The 21,213-nt window shown below is 42.5% G+C and overlaps 1 protein-coding gene across 1 annotated transcript in view; it reads right to left on the reverse strand.

The window, feature by feature from the left end:
- The window catches only part of AGBL1 (AGBL carboxypeptidase 1), a 265,892-nt gene that overhangs the window by 243,335 nt on the left and 1,344 nt on the right, over positions 1-21,213 (reverse strand). Inside the window, exons 2-3 of the mRNA XM_083870758.1 lie at positions 2,414-2,477; positions 932-1,078 (exon numbers count right to left, since the gene is read on the reverse strand). Of these exons, the coding sequence (XP_083726884.1) occupies positions 932-1,078; positions 2,414-2,477 (211 nt within the window). The remainder of the gene's footprint in view (positions 1-931; positions 1,079-2,413; positions 2,478-21,213) is intronic.

Genomic DNA, 21,213 nt, shown 5'->3' on the forward strand with positions numbered 1-21,213 from the left:
GTTTACTTTGAGTCACCATACATGAAACATAAAATAGTCTGGATTGAAAAAGACCTTTAAAGGCCACCCAGTACAAGCCCCTTGCAATGAGTTGCACCAGACAAGGTTCTTTAGAGCCCCATCCAACCTGACCGTCAAGGTTTCCAAGGATGGGGCATCCACCACCTCTCTGGGCAATGCATGCCCGTGCCCATCACCATCCTTACCATGAAATATTTCTTCCTTTCATCTTATGTAAACCCACCCTCTTTCAGTTTAAAACCATTACTCCTTGCCCTGTACCAACAGGCCCTACTAAAATATCTGTCCCCTTTTGTTGGAACTCTGGAGGCTGAAAATTTCAGGCTTTCTGTGCTGAGGGGCACTGACCCTCAGACAGGCACTACACTTGACCTGAGGCCATGGAACAGACTTCCAAAGTTGAGTGATAGCACTGGGGTTGTGGATGTGTGGTTTGAATAGTATTGTGTGATTTCACACAAAGGGTAAAAACTTAGATTTGAGATTTTAGTATATACTAATATATGGGGTGAGATGGAGGACTTTGGGCATTCTTTAAGTCCTTCTTCTTCACCTTCTTCTTCATGGGTTTAGGTGGTTTTCTTTAATTGGGTGAAAAGATCCACACTGAAGGCCTTGGATGGTCATTATTGGGTCAGAAATATAAATAATATAGGTGAAACCTCATTATTGGGGGATTAGTGCTTAAATAACCTTGGAAAGAGTTAGAGGTACTCCATTTTACCTTTGTTTTTTAACTTTCTAGTGATAAGAAATAATAAACACTGAGTCTGAACACAAAACTATGACTCCCATGTAATAATCCCAACCTTGGCAGAAAACGAAGCCAGAAGCATCACACCCTTTAGCTCCTGGAAGACCACAATGAGGTCATCCTGATTTCTGACCCCCCTCAGAAGCCCCCCAGTACCTCGTTGTCCCACCCTGGCCAGCAGGCGCAGCAGGGGCAGAAGGGTGCCGTGGTCGAGGGGCTCTGTCCGGGCAGCCGTGGCCAGGGCCTGCAGCAAAGCCTCACTGCCCCCTTTGCTGATCACGTAGTGAATTCTCCGTCCAGTGCCTGGGGAAGAGAGGAGAGACTGCTCAGAGCATCCTTTCCCTGAGCCCCAGCTGTCACAAACCCTCAGTCTGCAAGGAGCACTCGGAGCTTCCATGGCATCCAGACAATATCTGAGCGCTGTGAGCGCACGAGCATTTGAAGAACTCTCTGGTGTCCCCAGCCTGGAGCCATGGGTGGTGGCTGTGTGGTGGAACTGTGGGCTCTGCTGTCTGTCACCACTACAGTCGTGGTCTCTCCAAACCCACGTGCTGCAGAAGTTTATCACTGTGCACTGAAACGTGGCAGAGAGGAATAAGCAGAGACACCGACAGGTTTCAAAGCAGCAAAAGGCTCAGTGATCTTTTCTTAGATACTGGAAATTAAACAAGGAAAGAACTAAAGCTGCACTGGGCTTCTGCCAAATGAAAAGGAATCCTAGGGAAGCCTTGGGGACAGCTTTCAAATAAATGTAGGTCTCCAAAGAAATCACACTCTAACCCTGGGAGCCTTAGTGTGTTAACAAACACTGATCCAAACTCTGTGGTTGGGGGATGTTGCTCATTCAGTTCCTAGAGGAGAGCAGGACCCCCTGTTCTCCATGGGGGCCATCCTTGCACCCAGCTGAGGAGCAGGGCTGCAGGGCTCCAAAAGACAGGCCCAGGTGGACAGATGGTGTCTCTGGTTGGGCTTCCAGGAGTGGGGGACCCAGGAGGATCCAGCAGTCACCGATGCAGCCCCCACAGCCTGGCAGCTTAGCTGGGTTGGGAATTGTTTAGCAGATGATATTTTTGTGGTGGAGCAGAAAAGAAAAGAAACCTGGTGTTTGTTGTTGTTTTTGGGTTTTTTGGGTTTTTTTTTGGTTTTTTTCCCGTTCTTTTTCCAATACACTTATTTTTCATGCAGCTTTGAGCACATAAAGTGACATCTATTCCCTGCAGCCCCAAGGTAGAAGTGCCTTTTGGAGAGAGACTGAACCCTCTGCATTAGAAGGTCCCTGGGCTCTGAAAAGTCAGGTTCCTTTCCCTGGCTCACAGACCTCTCTCCAATGACACTGGTGAACATTTCCAGTGGTTGACTGCCAGAGATTATGAAATACTTTGCAACCCGTGGACATCTTCGAAAATAAAAAGAAAAAATTGAAACTTTCTCCGAGTCTTCTTTTCTTTAACACTTTGAATAAGCTCAGGTTTCCAAACACAGGAGTAAGGACTTCTCATCTATAGATAAAATTTATTTTTTTTTTCACCTTGCAAACACCTGGTCAAGTTTGAATGCAAGTATGACTTCCCTGACTTACTTGAGGACCCCCTTTCTGTCCCAGCCCACAGCCATTACCCCACATCTTCGCTTCCTTACCCAAAGACAGCAAGTCAGTGAGGACACTGAGGATGTTCAGGATGACATCCTTGTCACAGGAGCTCTGGAATGGAAACACACAAATTTACAGATCAGTTCAGAACAGGACACTTTTTCCTGCACAAGGCTGCAGTTCATCATGAAGTGCAGAGGCACTGAGATCCTTGCTTGGATACTGAGCACTTTTGGGCCACCTGGACAGTGAATATGTGGAAACATATTGATGGCACATTTTAAAAGCCTCTAACATATCATTTTAAACAGTATTTAATACACAGTAGCATTTCTGTAGAACTTACGTCTAAATTCTAAACAAAAACTCTATTTATTGGTTTGATCTGGCCACCCCAGAGTTGAGGAAATTCTGTATCACACAGAAATGTAAATATCAGGTGACAGCATCTCTTATTACTGGAGCTGAAGAACAATATATTTAAATTATATTAATCCCATCAATAAGAATATTTTCCTGTCTTTGTAGCCACAACCACGTGGAAGACTTGAATTTGGGTAGAAGAAAAATTCCTAAGCTTATTTTTAAACTAATATAATTTAATTTTAAGGCCAAGTTTCCACCACAATTTGACATGACACATTCTGCTTTAGAGTCATTTTAAATTTTGCATTAGAGGAAATAAGATCTAATGCACTTGAGGAGAAGGAAACACATGATATCTACATCCACATACATCCATCTGTGTGATACACTAGACCCCTTATTTAATCCTCCTCCAAACAGATTTCACTGCTGTGATTCAAGAATTAATCACCAGTCCATATTGCAATTTGGGTGATTTGGGTTAAGACCTGGATGTCTTTATTTCTGAACAGATACAACACCCTAAAAATTTCTAATATAAGACAAAACTTGCATTTGAATAGGCTTGGTCCCAAAGAACCTTAGGATCACACAAACTATAACAGAATCATTGTATTTGCATTTAAATTATGGCAATAAGACAACATCTCACAAATATATGGCTCCTATATTTCTGAATGTTGAACTGCTTCAGAAACTTAACCTACCTTGTAACTTAAACTGACCTGGTATCTGTTTTAGATATATGTGATCATTTTACCAGCCAAATTGATTCAACCATTCTCTGACATATTTAACATTAGGCAACTGTATATTTAAGACAAGGAGTCGAGAAGTAAAACCTGGCAAAAAGAAACTCTAGAAAGAATATTAGGGAAAATCTAATTCAGATCTGTAATAATGATGATTAATGCAAATGGACCTTTTTTTCCCAATGGATCCCTGAAAAAGTCACAGCACAAGCTGACAAGGTGCTGAGGATGGTGTAGCTAATTAGGGAGCTGCAGTTCATACCTCCTCCTTTGTTACAGCTGGGGAGGGTATGCATTGGGTGAGACTTGGGGATGAAGCAGGAAATTGATCAGTCTGCAGTCAGAGGAGGTGATTGCCAGCCTGGAGAAACAGATTTCCACCTCAGTCACAGAAATCCTGTAGGATGCTTGGCAGCTCCCTGCAACCAAATCTCCTTCTGTAGTGGCAAACTATACATGCCATTTTCTGCCTGGAATCACTGCATCAGTGCCAATGTTTCCTAGTTTCTGTACCCTAAACCTTGTGTGTATTCTTAGATTTTTTTTTTTTCATAATTATTAACAAAAACAAACTCCAAATCACTGAAAAACAAGGTTTCCCATCATACTGGTTTTGGTCAATTACCAGTGCTACCAACCATTCCCTGCTCAATGTATATTCCAAGTGAGCCACAGGGACAAGAGGTGTCAGCAGGAGAATGAGAGAAAAGAGCAAGGCGTGGTCAGGGAAGGGGAAGGAAGGAAAGAAGAAAAGTCAGGTGAAGTTGGAGCAAACAGGCAGAGCATCACTTCTAAAAAGAGGACCCAGTGGAGGGGGGTCTGTGAGCACTGAAGGCTTTCTCAAGGCTCAACTTGCTTTTGCTCTTAGCTAAAATCTACAGGCAAAGTGGCTGTCCCATGCCCACCTCAGAGCTGGCCCATGTCCAGAGAGAGAGCCTGCTGTTTCTATTTGTTATGAACTCAGCAAGCAGAGATCTCAGCACTGAACATAAAAGTTCAGCCCTTTTATGATCCATGTTGAAACCAAAAGGCTTGGTGTGATAGGATTCCTGCTCCTTTCAGAGCCAAGACAAATAGAATATGTGGCTTAAATGAAATCCAGTAACTCTTGTCACCAAGTATTGCCACCCTCACCTTAGAGGAGTCCAGATTTGTGCCACTGGCTCAAGAGACCAAACAGAGAGGATAGTCTGCAGCAGGGTCAGAGCAGTTCTGAGCAGAATTACTTTTGGGTAAGATATATAGTTTTAGCCCTATGTTAATCTTCCTAATTCATGTCTTTGTTCATTTCAGCTGACTCAAGTCTCACAGACTAAACAAAGAACATTCAGAGCTCTCTTTCCAAGAGTTTCTTGGTGTTTTTTATCATAGGGACTTAATAGTCAGGGGCAGTTGTCAGGAGTGATGAGCATCCATCAAATTTACTGACTCCAGGAAGACTTACTGTTCTCAACACCTTTTTAAATATCAGGGTTGCCTAAATCAGGCTGTCCTCTGGTTTTGTCTTGCTGCCTCTCAGTATCCCTTTCCTCTGTAGGTGGATGGATTACACATTAAGGTTTCAGTAATGAAGTCTTCATTGATTTATGCTCCTATTACACTGGGTTGTTTATTTTAACTGATTGGATTGTGGGTTCCTAAGCCATTAACACAAATAGTGATGACATAAGATATCCTCTGACTTTCCATGCACTTTATCCAGGGACTCAGGCAAACAAAGAACTTGAGGGAACATGAAAGATCGACCTTTAAAATGTGAAAATTAAAGCTGGGTGATATTGCCAAATATTTTACCTGAGTGTTTACTCTTGATATTTTAACACTAAAATCCTATGTTGGTGCCTCATTGCTCCCCTTTGTTCTGCACACCACTGAAGGAATTGGATGAATCATGTGTTGGCTGAAACACTGGATAAAGCCCCAGTCCCATTACAAATTCTAACATATTTCCCACTAACTTTAGTGGCACCACTGAATAATACAGACTTCTGCAGAAGAGAACAGCTCTCATTTATAACAGCAAGACAACACAGAAAAAACAAAAACAAAAACAAAACAAAAAAAAAAAAAAAAAAAAAAAAAAAAAAAAAAAAAAAAAAAACCCTAAAGTTACTATTGTCTTGCTAGGTGACAGCTTGCCTCCAGAAAAGAAACAGCTCAGATTTTGACTAATTAGCTTCAGGTTTTCAAAGCCATCAAAGATATTTGGACATTGAAATCCATTAGAATTGATTGTTTAAATTAATACACATAACAAACTCTTTGTGGATGAATTGCCAACATATTCATTCATAAAAAATATTCAGTAAATCTTTTTTAACAGTAAGTACAAATAAGAAAATCACAACTTGTGCCTGATCTAAAAAAGATGAATAGAGTAATTTCTTTAATGCAAATTTCTTACCCAGCTCTGGTAAAAATAAACACATTAGTTATTTTTATTGAAAGGGTTGTTTGATGGTTTAAGAACAAACCATAACCAAAGAGAGGAGAAAAGTAAAATTCCTCTTGCTAAGTATTTTCCATTCCTGCCAGCACTTAGAAATGTTAGATACAGCATCTACATGTGCACGGACTAATGAAGATGCATTTGCTGTATATGGGTAGAATAAGAGAAGAGAAAAGTTCCCAGAGGCTTAAGTTAGATTACAAAATCGCTGACCTCCTGCAGGATTTCACTAAAAGGATTTAAAGTTAGAGCCAAATTGTCGCCTATTAATAACAGCCTATAGCTGCCTGTCACAGCTTGTGGCTGGACAAAGGTTAAAGTAGCAAAACCATCACTTTAAATATCAAGTATGGCTGTATTTTTTGGTCAGAGCCCCTCATCTCTCTTAGCCTTACTCCAGCAAAGCATCCTGTCTTCCTCACTCAACCAGGAGTATCACAGGGCTGAGCTCAGATGCATTTAATCAGCTCCTGGCTGAGAGCTCCTCTCTGAGCTTTTTCTGGGAATTAATCCCTGAAACACTGGGGTTAGCTTGGCAGAAGCTCCGCAGAGATAAACAGCAGGAGGATGGAGAAAGCCAGGAATAAAAAAATGCCCCAGCACATGGTCATTGATAGGTTACAGGCAGCAAGTGATGAATTGGTGACATTGGGCTTGGAGGACAACAGCTCGATCCCAACATTTCTGACTGGCAGCTCGGATTATTGCACTGACCCACGATTGAGCAGGGAACAGCTCCTGTCTCCTTGTTTGCTCCTGGGAACATGCCAAGACAGCTGTTATTTACTCAAGACAAGATTATAAAATTGCTACTAAGCCACAGTAACAGGTAACCTCAGGGAAGTCTCTGGGGATGTTTTCCACAAGACTCAGAAGCCCAACAGAGAGTTAAGATTTTTCGTGTCCCACTTGGAGGATAGCAGCCACCACTGCCATCCCCCTTCCAGCACTGCCTTCAAACAAATCCTCCCCATAAACTCAGTCTTTTGGGCTTTTGCATCTTTTGCCCAAAGGCAAGTATTTCACTGAACGAGACACACAATCTACTGAGAGGGTTTGTTGGGAGTCTAAGCATTAATACTGAAAAAAAAGGAGGACGCCCAGAAAGAAATCAAACAGCATTAATTTGTGCAGTGCGAGATTTACTAATAAATATTTTATTTGGGGGAAAAAATACAAAGCAGTTATTCCAATCACAAAAATAATGAATGCAAAATGAAAGAAGTCGCTCTTGCAAGACAACACGTAACATGGTTTCTACCAATACGTCTTTTTAAATTAATTGTTGAATTGTCTCACAAAGCTGTGTGACTGCTTAGGAAAAATCTCCCAAACAAACAACAAAACAAAAATGGTCTAATTTTGAAGAAAAGGTACTGCTGCACTGGGCTAAAAAACTTCCAGACCTTTCTGTTTGGGTCTTTTTTAGTCAGACTAAGGAATAGGATATCCCAGTTCCAGGGTTTGTTTGTTTATTTGTTTGTTTGTTTGTTTTAAAATAGCCTGTTTCTAAATATGGAAGCGGGGTTTGACCTGTCCAAAATATATCCTCCTCTCTTCTCCTTCCCTTAATAAATTTGCTCACACAAATAGCAGTCAGCAGCCCAACTGCCTGTGTAATGAGACTTACATCTGCAAGTCAGATTTCTCCCTCTCTGCACTTGAAGCCTATTGAAGAGAAATTCTGATGCAAAATTAATACTGGCTAAAATCAAGAGCAGGTTAGAGGCTGAGCAGCATTAGTCCTCAATGTCTCCTGAGACCTCTAGAAAATACTGGGTTCTAATTACCCTCTTAATGCTTAAACCAGAGAGTGCTCTGCCAGCAAGGTGCCTACCAGCCCAAACTGCTGGGCACAGCCACTCACCACTGGCATTATGGATTTGCCAGCTGGATATCTCCTTCCCACAGCTGACTATCCAGCCTTACAATAACTGTGAAGCCAGGTTTGGTGCCTTATGTTCTGTGCTTTGTCAGAGTAAATTGCTTTTTCTAATTTAAGAGGCGCTAAAAATTCACATTTAAATAAGAGAGTAAAATACCCTGGAGAGTTTCTTGTCTGTATGCTCCCATCCTCAGCCTCAATATTCAGCCAGCTAAATGTGATTTCTTCTTGTTGAAGGTCTACAGTATTTGTTACATGGAGGTTTACAGGAGAAAAATATCATTTCTGAGGGGGTAAAAAGGGTACAGAGACCTCTGAAATATCAGTAGGCAACCACAGAGTAAGGGAGGATTCCAGTTGAAGTGATTATAGCCTGAATTTTGGTATAAGTGGAGCACCTTCTTAACAATACTACCATGATCCAGCTTTAGAAGGATCCCAAGAAATTATGGTCAACCTGCTCCTGCTCCCAAAATAACCATCCAAACATCCTCAGCATCACCACAGGAGTCACCATCCTCTGTGCTAAACACTACATTTCATTTCTTTGTCCAAATCTGGATTTCCTCTTCTTAGGAGTCAGATAGGCCTGAGCAAGCCAGGAAACTCAGAGGAGACATGGAAGGAGAAGGGGCTATTTAAAGCCTCAGGGAGGAGGACCTTGCAGCTCTGGGAGTGTCCTAAGTGACCTCTTTAATCCTGGGCGAAAGGCGTCCGCAGCTGTGGGGGATCACGTAGCCCTCAAACTGTACCCTGGGCAGCCAAGGGGCCTCCAGGGACAGGACACGTGGCCCAGCAACCTCTTGCTCCTGTTCCCAAGCCTTGGAGACAAGTCCCTCTCGCTGGCCTTGGCCACCCCTGTGAGCCATGGCAGGCACCCCACTGAGCCAAGCGCCAGACGTTTCTTTTCCTGCTGATGCTTCACACCACACCAAGCCCAAAGCAGAAATGGTGGGGTTTATATCATAAAATAGAGCAAAGGCTCATTAAAAATGTCCCTCCTTCTGGCCTGCTGCAATCAGGTGGGTGGCTTTTTTCATGGCTTGCAATGACCTGAAGGTCTGGGGTTTTTTCACCTTTGTTTGCACTCGTGTGTGATAACCTGCAGCATCTTTTTCAGTAACACATCTGTAATAATGTATTTGTATAACAGGCTATTCTGATGCACGAGCCAAACTGGCTGTGAGTAATATTATTAAACTACTTGCAGTTTTGTTGTTAGAGTTCTTAGAAATTTATCAAGGTTACTGAGAAAACAACAGGATCAAAACTAAGAAAAAAGCCTGAGAAAATGTCTGCAAAAAATGTAAACCTTAGATAGAAGAAGCACATGAAGATGGATGCTTGACCAATTGGATGTTGTGAAGGATGTGTTCCTCCTTCATGAAGAAGCAGCTTATCTAACTCAGAGCTGTGTACCCATGTGCACAGTAGACTTAGAATCTATATCTAGCACATAATGTAAGCAATACACAGCTTCTGTTGGAATCATATTGATTCAGTTATTCAGTAGCCCATTTCCCCTGCACAATCAGATCACTGCTGGGTGCTGTGATTCCAACCCCTCACAGTGGGTGACAACTCATCCAGGTGAGCAGGGGTAGTGCCTAAAAGCAAACTTCAAGCATGCAAATGGACAGGGCTTTGCTCCTCTTCACTGAGCTTCAGGACCTCTTCTCAAAGGATACACTCTGCAGGGCTGAACTACTTCAAGGCAGAGATGAGAAAATTCCAAACTTACATCCTAATGTCTTCAAAACACTGAAGGTGTTGAGATGAAACAGCTTGGCTCAAGCTGATCTCTAGTCAAAATAACTTGGTGAATAACATGGTGAAAATCATCTGTGCCAAGGAATCTTACAAAATTTAATGCACTAACATAACACCTTGCATCAGAGGACCACAGGCTTCTTCACAAATATTAGCTAACGCCTGCCCAATAGCATCCCTCACAGAGATCAGATTGCTTCTTATTTTCCTGATGGGAAATATCACCCTGTGGTGGGAAATTCACTTAGTCAATACCTAAGAGGATAGCTGGCAGAGCCAGGATATTTATTATAACCAAATGAAGCAGAAACACCGTGTGCACAGAAGTTCTGTGGCCCTCACTCACAGACTTACTTCCATCTATTTGTGAGGAGTTCAAAATTTTCCTTCCCCGAGATCAGTCTTCTCGTCCCAACTTCCCAGAAGTAAATGCAGCATAAAAATATATTCCCTGCAAGGAATACTGATGGCAGATTGGGAGAGGAAAGAGCTACTCCACTAGTGGGTCCCAGAGCTATCTGAAAAGAGCTTCATCCTTGTGCCAAGGGACTACATTTAATTAAACCATACAGGAATTAGGAAGCACACAGACCACGGCCTGATCTTTTTCTAAAGGATGTTTTACCCAATGTGTCAAAAAGACTCAAAGGTGTTTCTCCTAAATTCAGAGCAAGGTTGTTCATCTCAGTGTCTTGTTGTTTGTGGGTCCCTCCAATAAAATATATTCACACCCAGATATCTGCAGGAATTATGCCCTGACAGACTGCAATATCTTGGATACTGTTGGCAAAGTAAACTGCTTTTTTTCTCTCTTTTTTCATGCCAAAGTTCTCTCAGTGTTCTCAAAGAAAAGCTTGTCCTTGTGCAGAAGTTCCTCCTGCTACAAAGTTCCTTTGTGTCACTTGCTCCTCTCACTAATGCGCCTCTAATAGTGCAATTACTTTATTATGCAGAAACAGTGGTAAAACACATTATTATATAACCCTCAAATGCTTCTGTCAAATTGGAAGTGTTAAAAGAATGAGGAAACTTTGAGATAAATCAAAACACGTGATATTCTGCAAAAGGCTTTTAGACTTTCTTTTGAATATTTCTAATGTTTCTTTCTGTAATTTCTACTGCAGATAAATTCTCTCAGGTTTTATCTCCTATTTCACAATAAGTTTCCTATGACACCTAAAGATTTTGACTGGATTTAATGTTATATTATTCTCTTTTTTGCTCTTTTTAATCTATTTTTATTTTAATGCCAAGATTATCCTAGCATATGCCTTTCACACTCTCTTATTAAGTTTCTGTAAGGCATTAACCATTCTTGCACAATGAATTCTATATGCATGCCAGCACCTACTGTTTATTGCTGTTTCTTGGATTTATTCCTATATTTTATATTACTTTTGCTGTTACTGAACTAATTTAAAATATTAATGTTTCATTCAAATGCCACTCTGTTACAGATATTTAACACAATTGCCACCCAAATTTAATAGGGAGGGATCTGTTTTCTCCATTCAGTTTTAGTTTTATTTTCCCCTACCAACAATGAAAAAGCAGCATGAAATGTGCTACTCTCTTTCTTTTTTTGTGAGATTTGATGGCTGTCAGTCCAGAGAACGCTTTGTCTTTCAAAGACGAAGCACATTTGGGAATTGACAAACTTTTTTACAAGCAATGGCATTTCTCAAAGTACAAGTGAGTCTGGAGAATCTTGGAAAATTTTCAGATGTCCTCGCTTTTTAATGAAACCTCAGATTTTTGAATGCTATAGCAAATATGAGTATGTGCATGCGGAAATAAATAGCCAGAATTAAATCCTTGCTGCTATCCTTGCCTTCTCTGGGATGTTCCTGCTTGGATGACACATGATAAAGCCCAAGAATTCCTGGGTCTAATCTGAGTCTGCCCTGGCACTTGCCTGTGTCCAGTCCAGGCTCCTCTCTGTATTCCTGTGCAGACAATCCCACTTGCTGCACATTATTCTGGCACTGACTTGTAGAGGCCAAAGATGAGCATCACTATAAAGGTGCACTCTGGTTTAAAAAAACACCAGTCCTTTCTCTTGCCAAGACAAGTGTCCTTATGTGTCAATCTACCCCACTTCCAAAAGCACCTTCTGGAACAGCCATGCAAATGCTTTTAATCAATCACATTTAATAACAATGATTGAGGAATGGGCAGTGAAGACAAGCCACTTATAACTATTGTTAGTCACAGCTTATTTTCTTCAGAGATGTAACCTGAAAGTGAAAATGATGAACCTATTTTTGCCACCCAGTCTAAGTGAAAAATCAAGCAACAAACGAAACTCGGCATCCATAATGAATAGCAAACTGTGTTTTGAAATTCTAATGATTTAAAGTAATATTACCAGTAATATGAAGCAGAACTTCCGTTTAACTGCATTGCTGAGAACCATCCATCTAGATTTAAACAGCAATCTCTCAACAGCAAAGCCCTCAGTTCTCTGAAAAGGTTGCCAAGTTTTTAAGAGGCGTGATAGGGATATGTCATTTTCCATCCAAAAGGTAACAAAGATTTTTATCTCCTTTTATCTTCAGTCTACACCCCATGCAAGACACCCAACAGCAGCAAGGCAATGCCACCATGCCAAAACCAGGCATGTTTGGGGCTTTATTCCACCCTTGTTACTTCATCCAGTAGCTCAGAAGCACCTGCAAACTAAGTGTTGGTCAGTCAAGGTAAAAGGCATTTTATTTATTAGCTCCATGAATGAGCCCATGTCTGTGTTTGTGCTCCAGGAAAAGGGACAGGAGTTATATTTAGAAATACCCAGCTCTACACATCCTCCTGGGATGTCTTGGGGAGTTCACCCAACCAAACCCCTTGGGCTGTCTCTTCTGAGACTCTCTCACATGGGAATGGGCTGAACATGCAATGATACTGTGGGCTGATCTCTCAGAGAAAGGTGAATTCTTCAGTGAATACCCAGTGGGAGATTTGATCTGTGTGAGAATTTACCTCTGATCCCTGCATTCATTGCAGGCAGGGAGAGATCACCAAAAAGTAGTTGCTGTTGTGTCCTGTTTTGTTTAAGCATGTTTCCAAGGAGACCTGTTGGTGTAATAGTGCTCTACAGGCTTTGTAGGACATTGCAGGGGACTCTCAGCTAGGGAGATTTCCAACTGTTTGATCACCCAGCCATGCAGACCTTTTAGACAAACCCTCCAGAGTTTTCAGTCAGTGAGGTACAGCTGCTGCTGTGAGAGCTTTTGAAACAAGCTGTTAATAATCATGGTTTTCATCTCAAAGAAAAGTCGTTTTAATGCATCTCTGCATCCAGCTGTCCCCTTGAAGTCCCTGTGCATCGTGGGGAGATCAAATGACCTTAGCCATATGGGAAGAGAAATTGTCAAAGAAAACAGAGCCAGGCACACATTCCTTTTCTCTTTGTCACCTCCAACTCTCTCTCCCACTTGCAGAACTTTAACATGGAGCCAGAGGCCATTCAAATTGCAGAAGATTGTCCCAAAGAGAAGGTCAGATATGCCAGGGCAGTACTGCTGCTTTTCTCCAGCCTCTCCAGAAACTCTCTCCATATGGATGGTGCTGGTTTATTCCAGGAAGAATTGAGGGTTGAAATAGGCAGTTCAGTTTGTTCCTCTGACTTCATCAGATCAGCATTTTAATCATAGGGAAAGGTCAGGTGGTCCATTCTGCCTCCTCCCCTCCTTTGAAGTGAGACAGGTGGGCATTCACCATGCCAAGCAAACTGCTTATGGGAGGATATATCTCTCCCTGTCAATCTGCTTGCCAGGTTAATCCTGAATAAAATGGAGGGCCAGCTTTATCTTCATTGTAAATCTGCTGCTTTGGCCTTTCATCAGGAATCCCATAAAAACCACAGAAGATGGCAGAGGACAACAGGCACTGCACTGATTTCACCCAGGCTGCATGGGTGTCATCTGCTCAGAGAATGAATTGTTCCACCCTTTGATTTGGGAAACAATGTGAGCTAAGATCCCCTTTGCCCTAACTTGACAGATGAACCTTATCTCCATCTACTGTCCAAATGAAGAAAGCAGAAGGCACAGACAGTGAATGAGTTTGATGGGGTTTGTAACAGTTCTGAAATAAAGCCCAGCACTCCTGCTTTATCCATCAATACGGCATCATCCCCTCCTTTGAAAGGAAAGGAATGGGTACCAGAGAGTGCACTGAGCTGATGGGCCATGGGGAGAAGATCTGTCTCAGTTTACTACAGGGATCAAATTCCCATTAGGCCTAGTGGGAAAGCCTTTGCCTGTAAGTTACACCAAAAATTAATGTGCATAAAAGGCTTCTCAGAAGTTGATTGCAGTAAAACACAATGGTGTTCCCATGTCAGAAAAAAACCCATATGTTTTGGTTTCAAAGCATCCCCTGTTGAAAGGCAGGGGGAAAAAAGCCAAGATTTCTTTGGTAGAGTAGTTATTTCTCCCACAGGACTTCTGTGTCAGAATTACTCAATTTTCTAATAAGAATCATCATGAAAGCTTTGCAGTTCTCATTAATTCCACCTCAACCTACACCACCTTTTGAAAATAAGGCTGTGTTCTTCCACGAGAAGAGACCATGAGAAGAAAAACCCATCCTTGTTCTCTAAACCCCCAAAGGGAAGGAGATTTAGCTTTACCCATGTAATTTCTTATCAAGCAAATGTTATTCTATTAATCAATAGCTGGTCTAAAACACTAATTCTCTTTTTTGTACCTTAGTAGTGCCTGCAGGCAGCAGAATCTCTACCATGTTATCTTTGTCCTCTCTAGAAGACATCTTATGAAGTCAATGACAAATTCTTGATTTCTGAGACCTTGATTTCTGTACGGTGTGGCTGGTCCCCACTCAGCAAAACAAAAGCCATAACAGCACAGAGATCAAAAGAAAATACTAAATCATGGACATGAATTGGCTCTATCTCCATCAGCCTCTGGAGGAGAATGACCAAGCTTCCCTTATTTTAAGAGATGATCTTCATTGCACTAGGCTTTCCTTCCCAAAACTGTACTAAGATATTTTTTTTTACCTGTATGAAAAGGAAAAAGGTTATCCAGTTCTTGGAGATTTGAATCTCCACCCAAAGAATCCACCTAGATTATGTTTAGGTCAACTTCTTATAAAATGAAACAATCAGAGAAATAAACCCAGATTTTTAGCAACAGAAAATGTCTACAAATATTTTATTGCTCTGGATTTGTGTTCTTGCTTCTTAGCCATCTTAAATTAAACTATATTTTCTGAAATAAACTGTCTCTTCTGAAGCAGCAGTGCAGGAATGCTCTCTGTGGCACACAAAGCTTGCAGGAGTGCAGGCACCAGTGTGAACTGGGCTGGACACAATGCAGCTGTGCAAGAACTCACCACACTGCTGACCCCTGACACCCACTGCTCACCCCCTGCAGCACACCTGGTGTTGTCCAGGGGAGAAGGGAGGGAGGCTGGCTGGTGAGCTACTGCACCTGGTCTCCTTGGAGAAGGTTGTCACTCCCTCTCACAGAATGTCTCACCGATTCCCAGGAGCATTCTGACCTCACAGTTCCCTGGGGACCTGCTTTGCCCGGGAATCCCTGCTCCCCATCCTTCCCTGGAGATTCCTGGTGTGAAGAGCAGCTCCGCTGATGGAGCAGCGCCTCTGCCCTCGGGCCCATTGGGCCCTGCGGCCAAACAGGTGCAAATAGACTGTCCGTGACACAAGCACTTATTAAAAGAACTAGGGAAGGCAGGAGGGAATTATTTTCCACCCCAGTCTGGTGAGAACAGCAGAGTCACGAGACCGGAGTCTGGCAGAGCCCAGTGACACGTGTGGGCACGTGGGGTGTGAGTGGATTTGGGATGCTCAGAGCCCGAGGGCCCCAGGTGTGCACACACCAACCCTGACAGACACAGCCAGGGGACACCTCTGCCCAGGAGCACAGCCTGCATCTTTTCCCTGTCAAACCAAAGCATTTGGGAACCTGTGAAGTCCAACACAGTTTGAGCCAAAGATCTGCCAACAGCCCCAGGGGCTGCCAGCTTTGCAGAATATGTGAATGGGGACTGTGGCTCACCTCTGCCCAGGAGCACAGCCTGGCCCATGAGGAGCCACTGGCAAATGCTGCCTTATTCTGCATTCCCACTGACTGCTCCTGGAGGAAGGAGGGGCTTTTACCTGCACTTCCAGAGGCTTAAACTCCCCCCAAATGTCATTGCAAGAGTACCAGTTGTGTACCAGATGGTACCAGTTGTGTTATCTATCCTGGCACAAACAGGAGTGATCACACAGAGGGAGTATGTCTATGACAGCAACAACTCCAGGAGCAATTCCCAACCCTGCTATCCCAGACCAAGCAACACAAAAATCCCTCCCCGTCTCTTAAACTACCAGTATGTGTATGAAATTATTCTCTTTCTGTTAACACACATCAGTAAGATCTCTGCTGGTGCCAGTAGACACTGCTGGAGACAACCATTATCAGCCCATATGTTTTTCAATACAAGCAACTTTTTGTGTGCGCTTTGCTGAACATAATATAATAAACTTTAATTCAAAATACCCATGAACACATTTTCTACTACAGACATTTTTTCCTATTATAGATAAAACCAAGAGGACTGGACCAATGCATTGGACAGGAAAATGTGTCTAAGCCATCATAACAAATGCAGCATAATATACTGAAAATAAGATTAGGCTACACAAAGAAATGCTAGCAAGACCTATTCAGGCAAACACCTCTCTGTATGAAAACATCTCTTCTTATATTTCAAAGAGGGGAATTATTGAAACCTGAGAAAAAGAGAGGGTGGAAATTTTCCATTGTTATAAAAATGTTGATGTAATGTATAAATACATCTGTAGGCATACAAAACAGCTAGGGAGGCTAGATAACTACCAATAATTATCCTCAGCTTACAAATAGATAAACAGATGTTTTAAAATGTATTTGCATACTGTATGTGAAAGATAAGTAGTTTAAGCAAATCTATATACCTCCTTCCATAATATGGTTTATTCTATTAATTTTTTTGTGTCTATAATGCAGTACCAATATACACAATATTGAGTTGCATGACATGGTATAATGAGTCATTATATTACATCCAAATAGTCTAAGTTAAACAGCTTGGCCATAAGCATAATGTCAGCCCCTCAACAGCTAAAAAGCACCAGTTTTAAAGCATTCCTGATATTTTATTTGGTCCCCTGGAGTAACTGCATTTTTTAATTTCCACATGACAACTTGTTTTATTTCCCAAAACCTCTGCTTCAGGATGAGCAGTGCCTGTTGCCTGGAAAATCACCCCATGCAGCATTTTGTCCTCATCATTTAGCATGTGGCTCTGTGCATTATTTATTGTGCAGGATCCAAGCCCTGCACAAAAACAAATTATTAATTTGCTTCTCTTTTTTTTTGTGTGTGTTGCCACCAGAACTTCAGGGTTGTTTTTTTCCCCCAATGTTCATCACCTGGTTTCTCAAATACTGATGTGAGGCATGGTGGGATTATTTGCCATGTTACACATTATTAACTCAGAAGCAGAGGTTTATACTCCATTTTTCCAGACTGGCACCCAACTGATCCAGCAGCATGGCCATCCTGTCACATTTGCATTGCTGAAGGAAGGGAGAAAGGGCTCTCCTCAACCATTCATGACACAGTCATTTGTCCTGAAAGCACAAACCATCCTAGGCAAGGATGAGGGGACAGCAGAAGACAAACAGAACTTCATTTTCCTTGTCTGGCACAAAAAGTTCTGCTGAGGCTCAGGCTGTGACACTCTTGTGCTCAGCTCAGCCATCACTGCTGCTGCTCCCATTGGTCTCTGGGTACATTTTGCACCCTGAGGTCCTGAATTCTCATTAATCCAGCCACAGAAAATTCTGGATAGCCCATCTGGAGGCATTTGCAGAGGAGCTGGCAGTATACTCAGAGAAACAGCTGTGGCCAGCCCAGGGACAGAGAGCCATTCTGGTCCCAGCTCAGTCAGTGGAAGGATTTCAGCAGAGTCCAAGACCTGTCACAGCTTGGTTTTTAGTGCTCTGTGCTGGTTCATAGGAGTAACAAACCTCAATATTTGTTCTGTGGCCTGGCAGGAATTCAGGATTAATGTATGAATGTTAGCCTCCTTTCTTCTTTGGTGCTTAGCAGGGCCCCATGGTGGTGAGCCAGGGGTTATAGGGAAAAGCTCTGGGTTACCTTCAGGTTCTCCTTGGACAGGGAGGAGATGACAGTGAAGGTGGGAAGGAAAAGCAGCAGCCCTGGAAGCTGAGGTGGGTACCTGCATTATTTCTGTAGGATTGTTTAAGGAGGATTATGCCTTTTCTTAAATAGTTAAAGCCAAAACCAGGCTCCTGAAGCCCAAGTGGCATTGGAGTAGAGACATGAAAAAGTTGCACCCACTATTTCTCCTTGAACTCCACAAGCCAAGTGTTTCCCTGTCCTAACTGCACTTCTGCTGTTCCAAAGCTAAAACAGTTTTTATAAGGAATAGCAGGAATAATTCCACTGCTGCTCACTTTAAGTGCAACAATCTCAGTAAAACTCAGTTAATGAACCACATAAAAACGGCCATCTGGTTTTGAGTTGATTTTTGTTCCCTCTAAGGCTATTCCACTAAACCTGGCCTGCCAGGCTGCCTCCCAACAACACAGATCCAAACTTTGAGCTCCTCCATCCCCAACCCAAATGAGTGGCCATTCTGCTACCTGAGTAGTTCCTGGCATGTTTTTGCATCTATTTCTCCCAAAGCCAGGAATCTCAGCAGCTCTGCTGGCAGAGTAAGTACAAGGATGCAGAGGAGACAAAAGCATTTTGCAAAACACACTTCTATTCATCGTCACTGGAGCAGCATAGATACCTTCCCACTTGTCCTTAGGATAACAATAGCTCTGCCTTGTCAGCCAGCCAGCAGGACAGCTCAGAAGGGGCAGCACAAAGAGCTGAGAGCTTCAAGTTAGCAAACACCAGATCCTGTGTTTGTTCTGCTGGACACTGCAGCCACTCACAGATAAATCCGTCTACAAAAACAACATCCACTACTGATACATAAGATTTGCATCTTTTCCCTGTCAAACCATAGCATTTGGGAGCCTGTGAAGTCCAACACAGTAAGACACAGTTTGAGCCAAAGATCTGCCAACGGCCCCAGGGGCTGCCAGCTTTGCAGAATAAGTGAACGGGGACTGTGGCTTGGGGAAACATGTGAAAATCACACTGAGAGCCAACAGGAAATCTGGGACTCCTCAGGCAACACGATGTATCCTGCCATGGAATAAGATGTTCTTGGGGGTAACCAAGGCATGGGCAGTGAGGAGGAGAGCAGAGAGAAGGAAAAGGAAGAATCAAAATGCTCCTTATTTGTCTAAATAGTGGGGTGAGATGAAAGCCAGGGCAATGAGGAGGAGGAACTAAAATACTCTTGTCTCAAGGGAGTCAATAGTCTGGGTCACAAGGCAAGATGTTGGCTCCAGTTTTCTATTGCTCTTCTTAGCAAGTACCAGCTGTTTTTAACTAACACCCAGATACCTCCTCCTGGCATTAAAATAAACAAGAGATCTAATCCCAAACCTCCTGGGATTTTGCACTGAGGAGGCTGCCCATAAAATGGCATGTCAGACTTTTTTTGCCTAGTCAAAAACCATAGATGGGGAAGGTGTTTAATTCTGCCATGCTGTGGCCAGGGATCAGGGTGAGAGTGGCAACCAGCCCAGCTTTGATTGAGGGTCTGCATTGTCCATGTATGAAAGACAGAGCAGGGCTGGTTGGGGCTGAGGAGCTCAATGTCATGCAGTGAGAGATGGGAACAGAAGCAGGTAACACTATCCAAGCCGAGGGATGGGAGGTGACAATTGTAGGATCACACTGGAGAGGCAGAGTCAAGAAGAGAGAGCAAAGAAGAAGTTAGCAGGGTTAGAAAGAAAATGAGAAATGACAGTAAAATCCTCAGAGCTTGGCTCTGCCATACTGATACAAAACCTGTGAGATGGGGAGAGGGTTTTCTTCAATCTGAATTTCACATTTTTAAAGGCGAACATTGTAAGCAGTGAAGCACTTTTTACCTAGAGATCTGAAATGTCACGTCTTCCCTGCAGTGACATTTTGGTGACAAAATGCAGCTGCGCTTTGAAAGGAAATTTTGCTATTCACCTTGTCACTTTGCAGAACATCCGTAGCACGTTGCACTTCCAGGGGTTTGAGCTGTCTTTGGAGGATCACGCTCCTTCATAGCACTGGGAATAGTTTTGAAGAACTCAAAAAATGTGTTTCTTTCCGTGACTAGAGCAGTTGTTCCGTTACAAAGTGCAGAGTGTTCTGGATTTGTTTTGCTTGACACTGCCCTTGCCCAAGCCAGGTGTGAGTCTAGGAGTGAAAGTGTCTATGCCACGAAGAGATGGGGGAGATCCTTCCCCAGCAGAAGGTGACAGACCCTGTCTCAGGTCTGGACATTCCTCCAACTGGGAATAAAAATCTGTGCCAGTGCTTGGAAGGGAAGTGGAAATTTAGCCCTGTGTGAGTGACTGATGGAGAAAGATGTTTTTATTCTGAGTTTATAAAGACTGGCTGAATGTTCCCTCATTCTTCACCTGAAAGCTTTCTGCATTCAAAGCAATATTATGTGCTAACAGAAATGGAAAATACTCAGTAATACCCTGCAGAATAGCCTGCTGTAAGCAGCAGATACATTCTTCATGCCCAATAAAAGAGTATGAACCAGCACTGACAATCCAGCAGGTCACAAAAACAAAGCAACCATGTTTTGGACAGCTGTTGCAGAAAATAACAAAGTGTGGAGAGATGTTATCAGCAAAGGCAAACATCAACCAAAGTTATTATTTCCCAGGCCAATACTTTCCAACTGTGTCAGATAAAGGTCTTTTTTATCACTTGATTTTTTAGCAGAGATGGGTGATGGTATAACAAGTTCTGCTGGTAATTTTTTGGCTGAAAGTAAGGGAAAGAGGTGAATCAGAACATGTAATTGTCATCAACCCCTTACTTTCTGCCCTTTAGCACTGAAGTCTCCGCATCAAATTGAAGATATTACAAGGAAGATTTTTGATGTCCTCCAAGTGATTATAGAATTTTTGGATATAAAGGTCTTGTACCAAGGTGGGATTTTGTGAAGCTGGGGATGAATGCTGTGCTACCTTGTGGTTTTATCAATATCACTGCAGTGCTCCTAACCATTTCTAGTTTAGACCTCCATGTGGCTTTGTCAATGAACTGCGTATGTGATTTTAAGTTATAGGTTCCAATTTAGATCTGGGTCTTGTCCAATTTCACTCCCAGATTATCCAGAGAACACCAGGACTGTTGTGTTAGAGACCATAAGAAAAAACAGATGTGTACTCAGCCCTCAATTATCCAAAGAAAAAGAGAGAAGACTATAGCCTGGGTACAGCACCAACCAAATATGAATTAAAGATGCTGTAACAACATAGGGCAAACAAGTTTACACTGCCAAAACATAAAAGGACAGCAGGATAATTATCTTCAGCATGCCAGTTTACCTGTAGAACTCACTGACACAGGGGGTACAGAGGGCAAACCAGTATTTGATATGAGAAGTAAAAGTTGTTGACAGTTACATAAGCTTGGATAAATATGTCAAGGTTGATCAGCCCCCACAACTGTAATTTCAAAGCCA

The sequence above is a fragment of the Zosterops lateralis genome (genome assembly GCF_965231275.1).
Source record: "Zosterops lateralis genome assembly, chromosome: 13".
Classification (NCBI taxonomy): Eukaryota; Metazoa; Chordata; class Aves; order Passeriformes; family Zosteropidae; genus Zosterops; species Zosterops lateralis.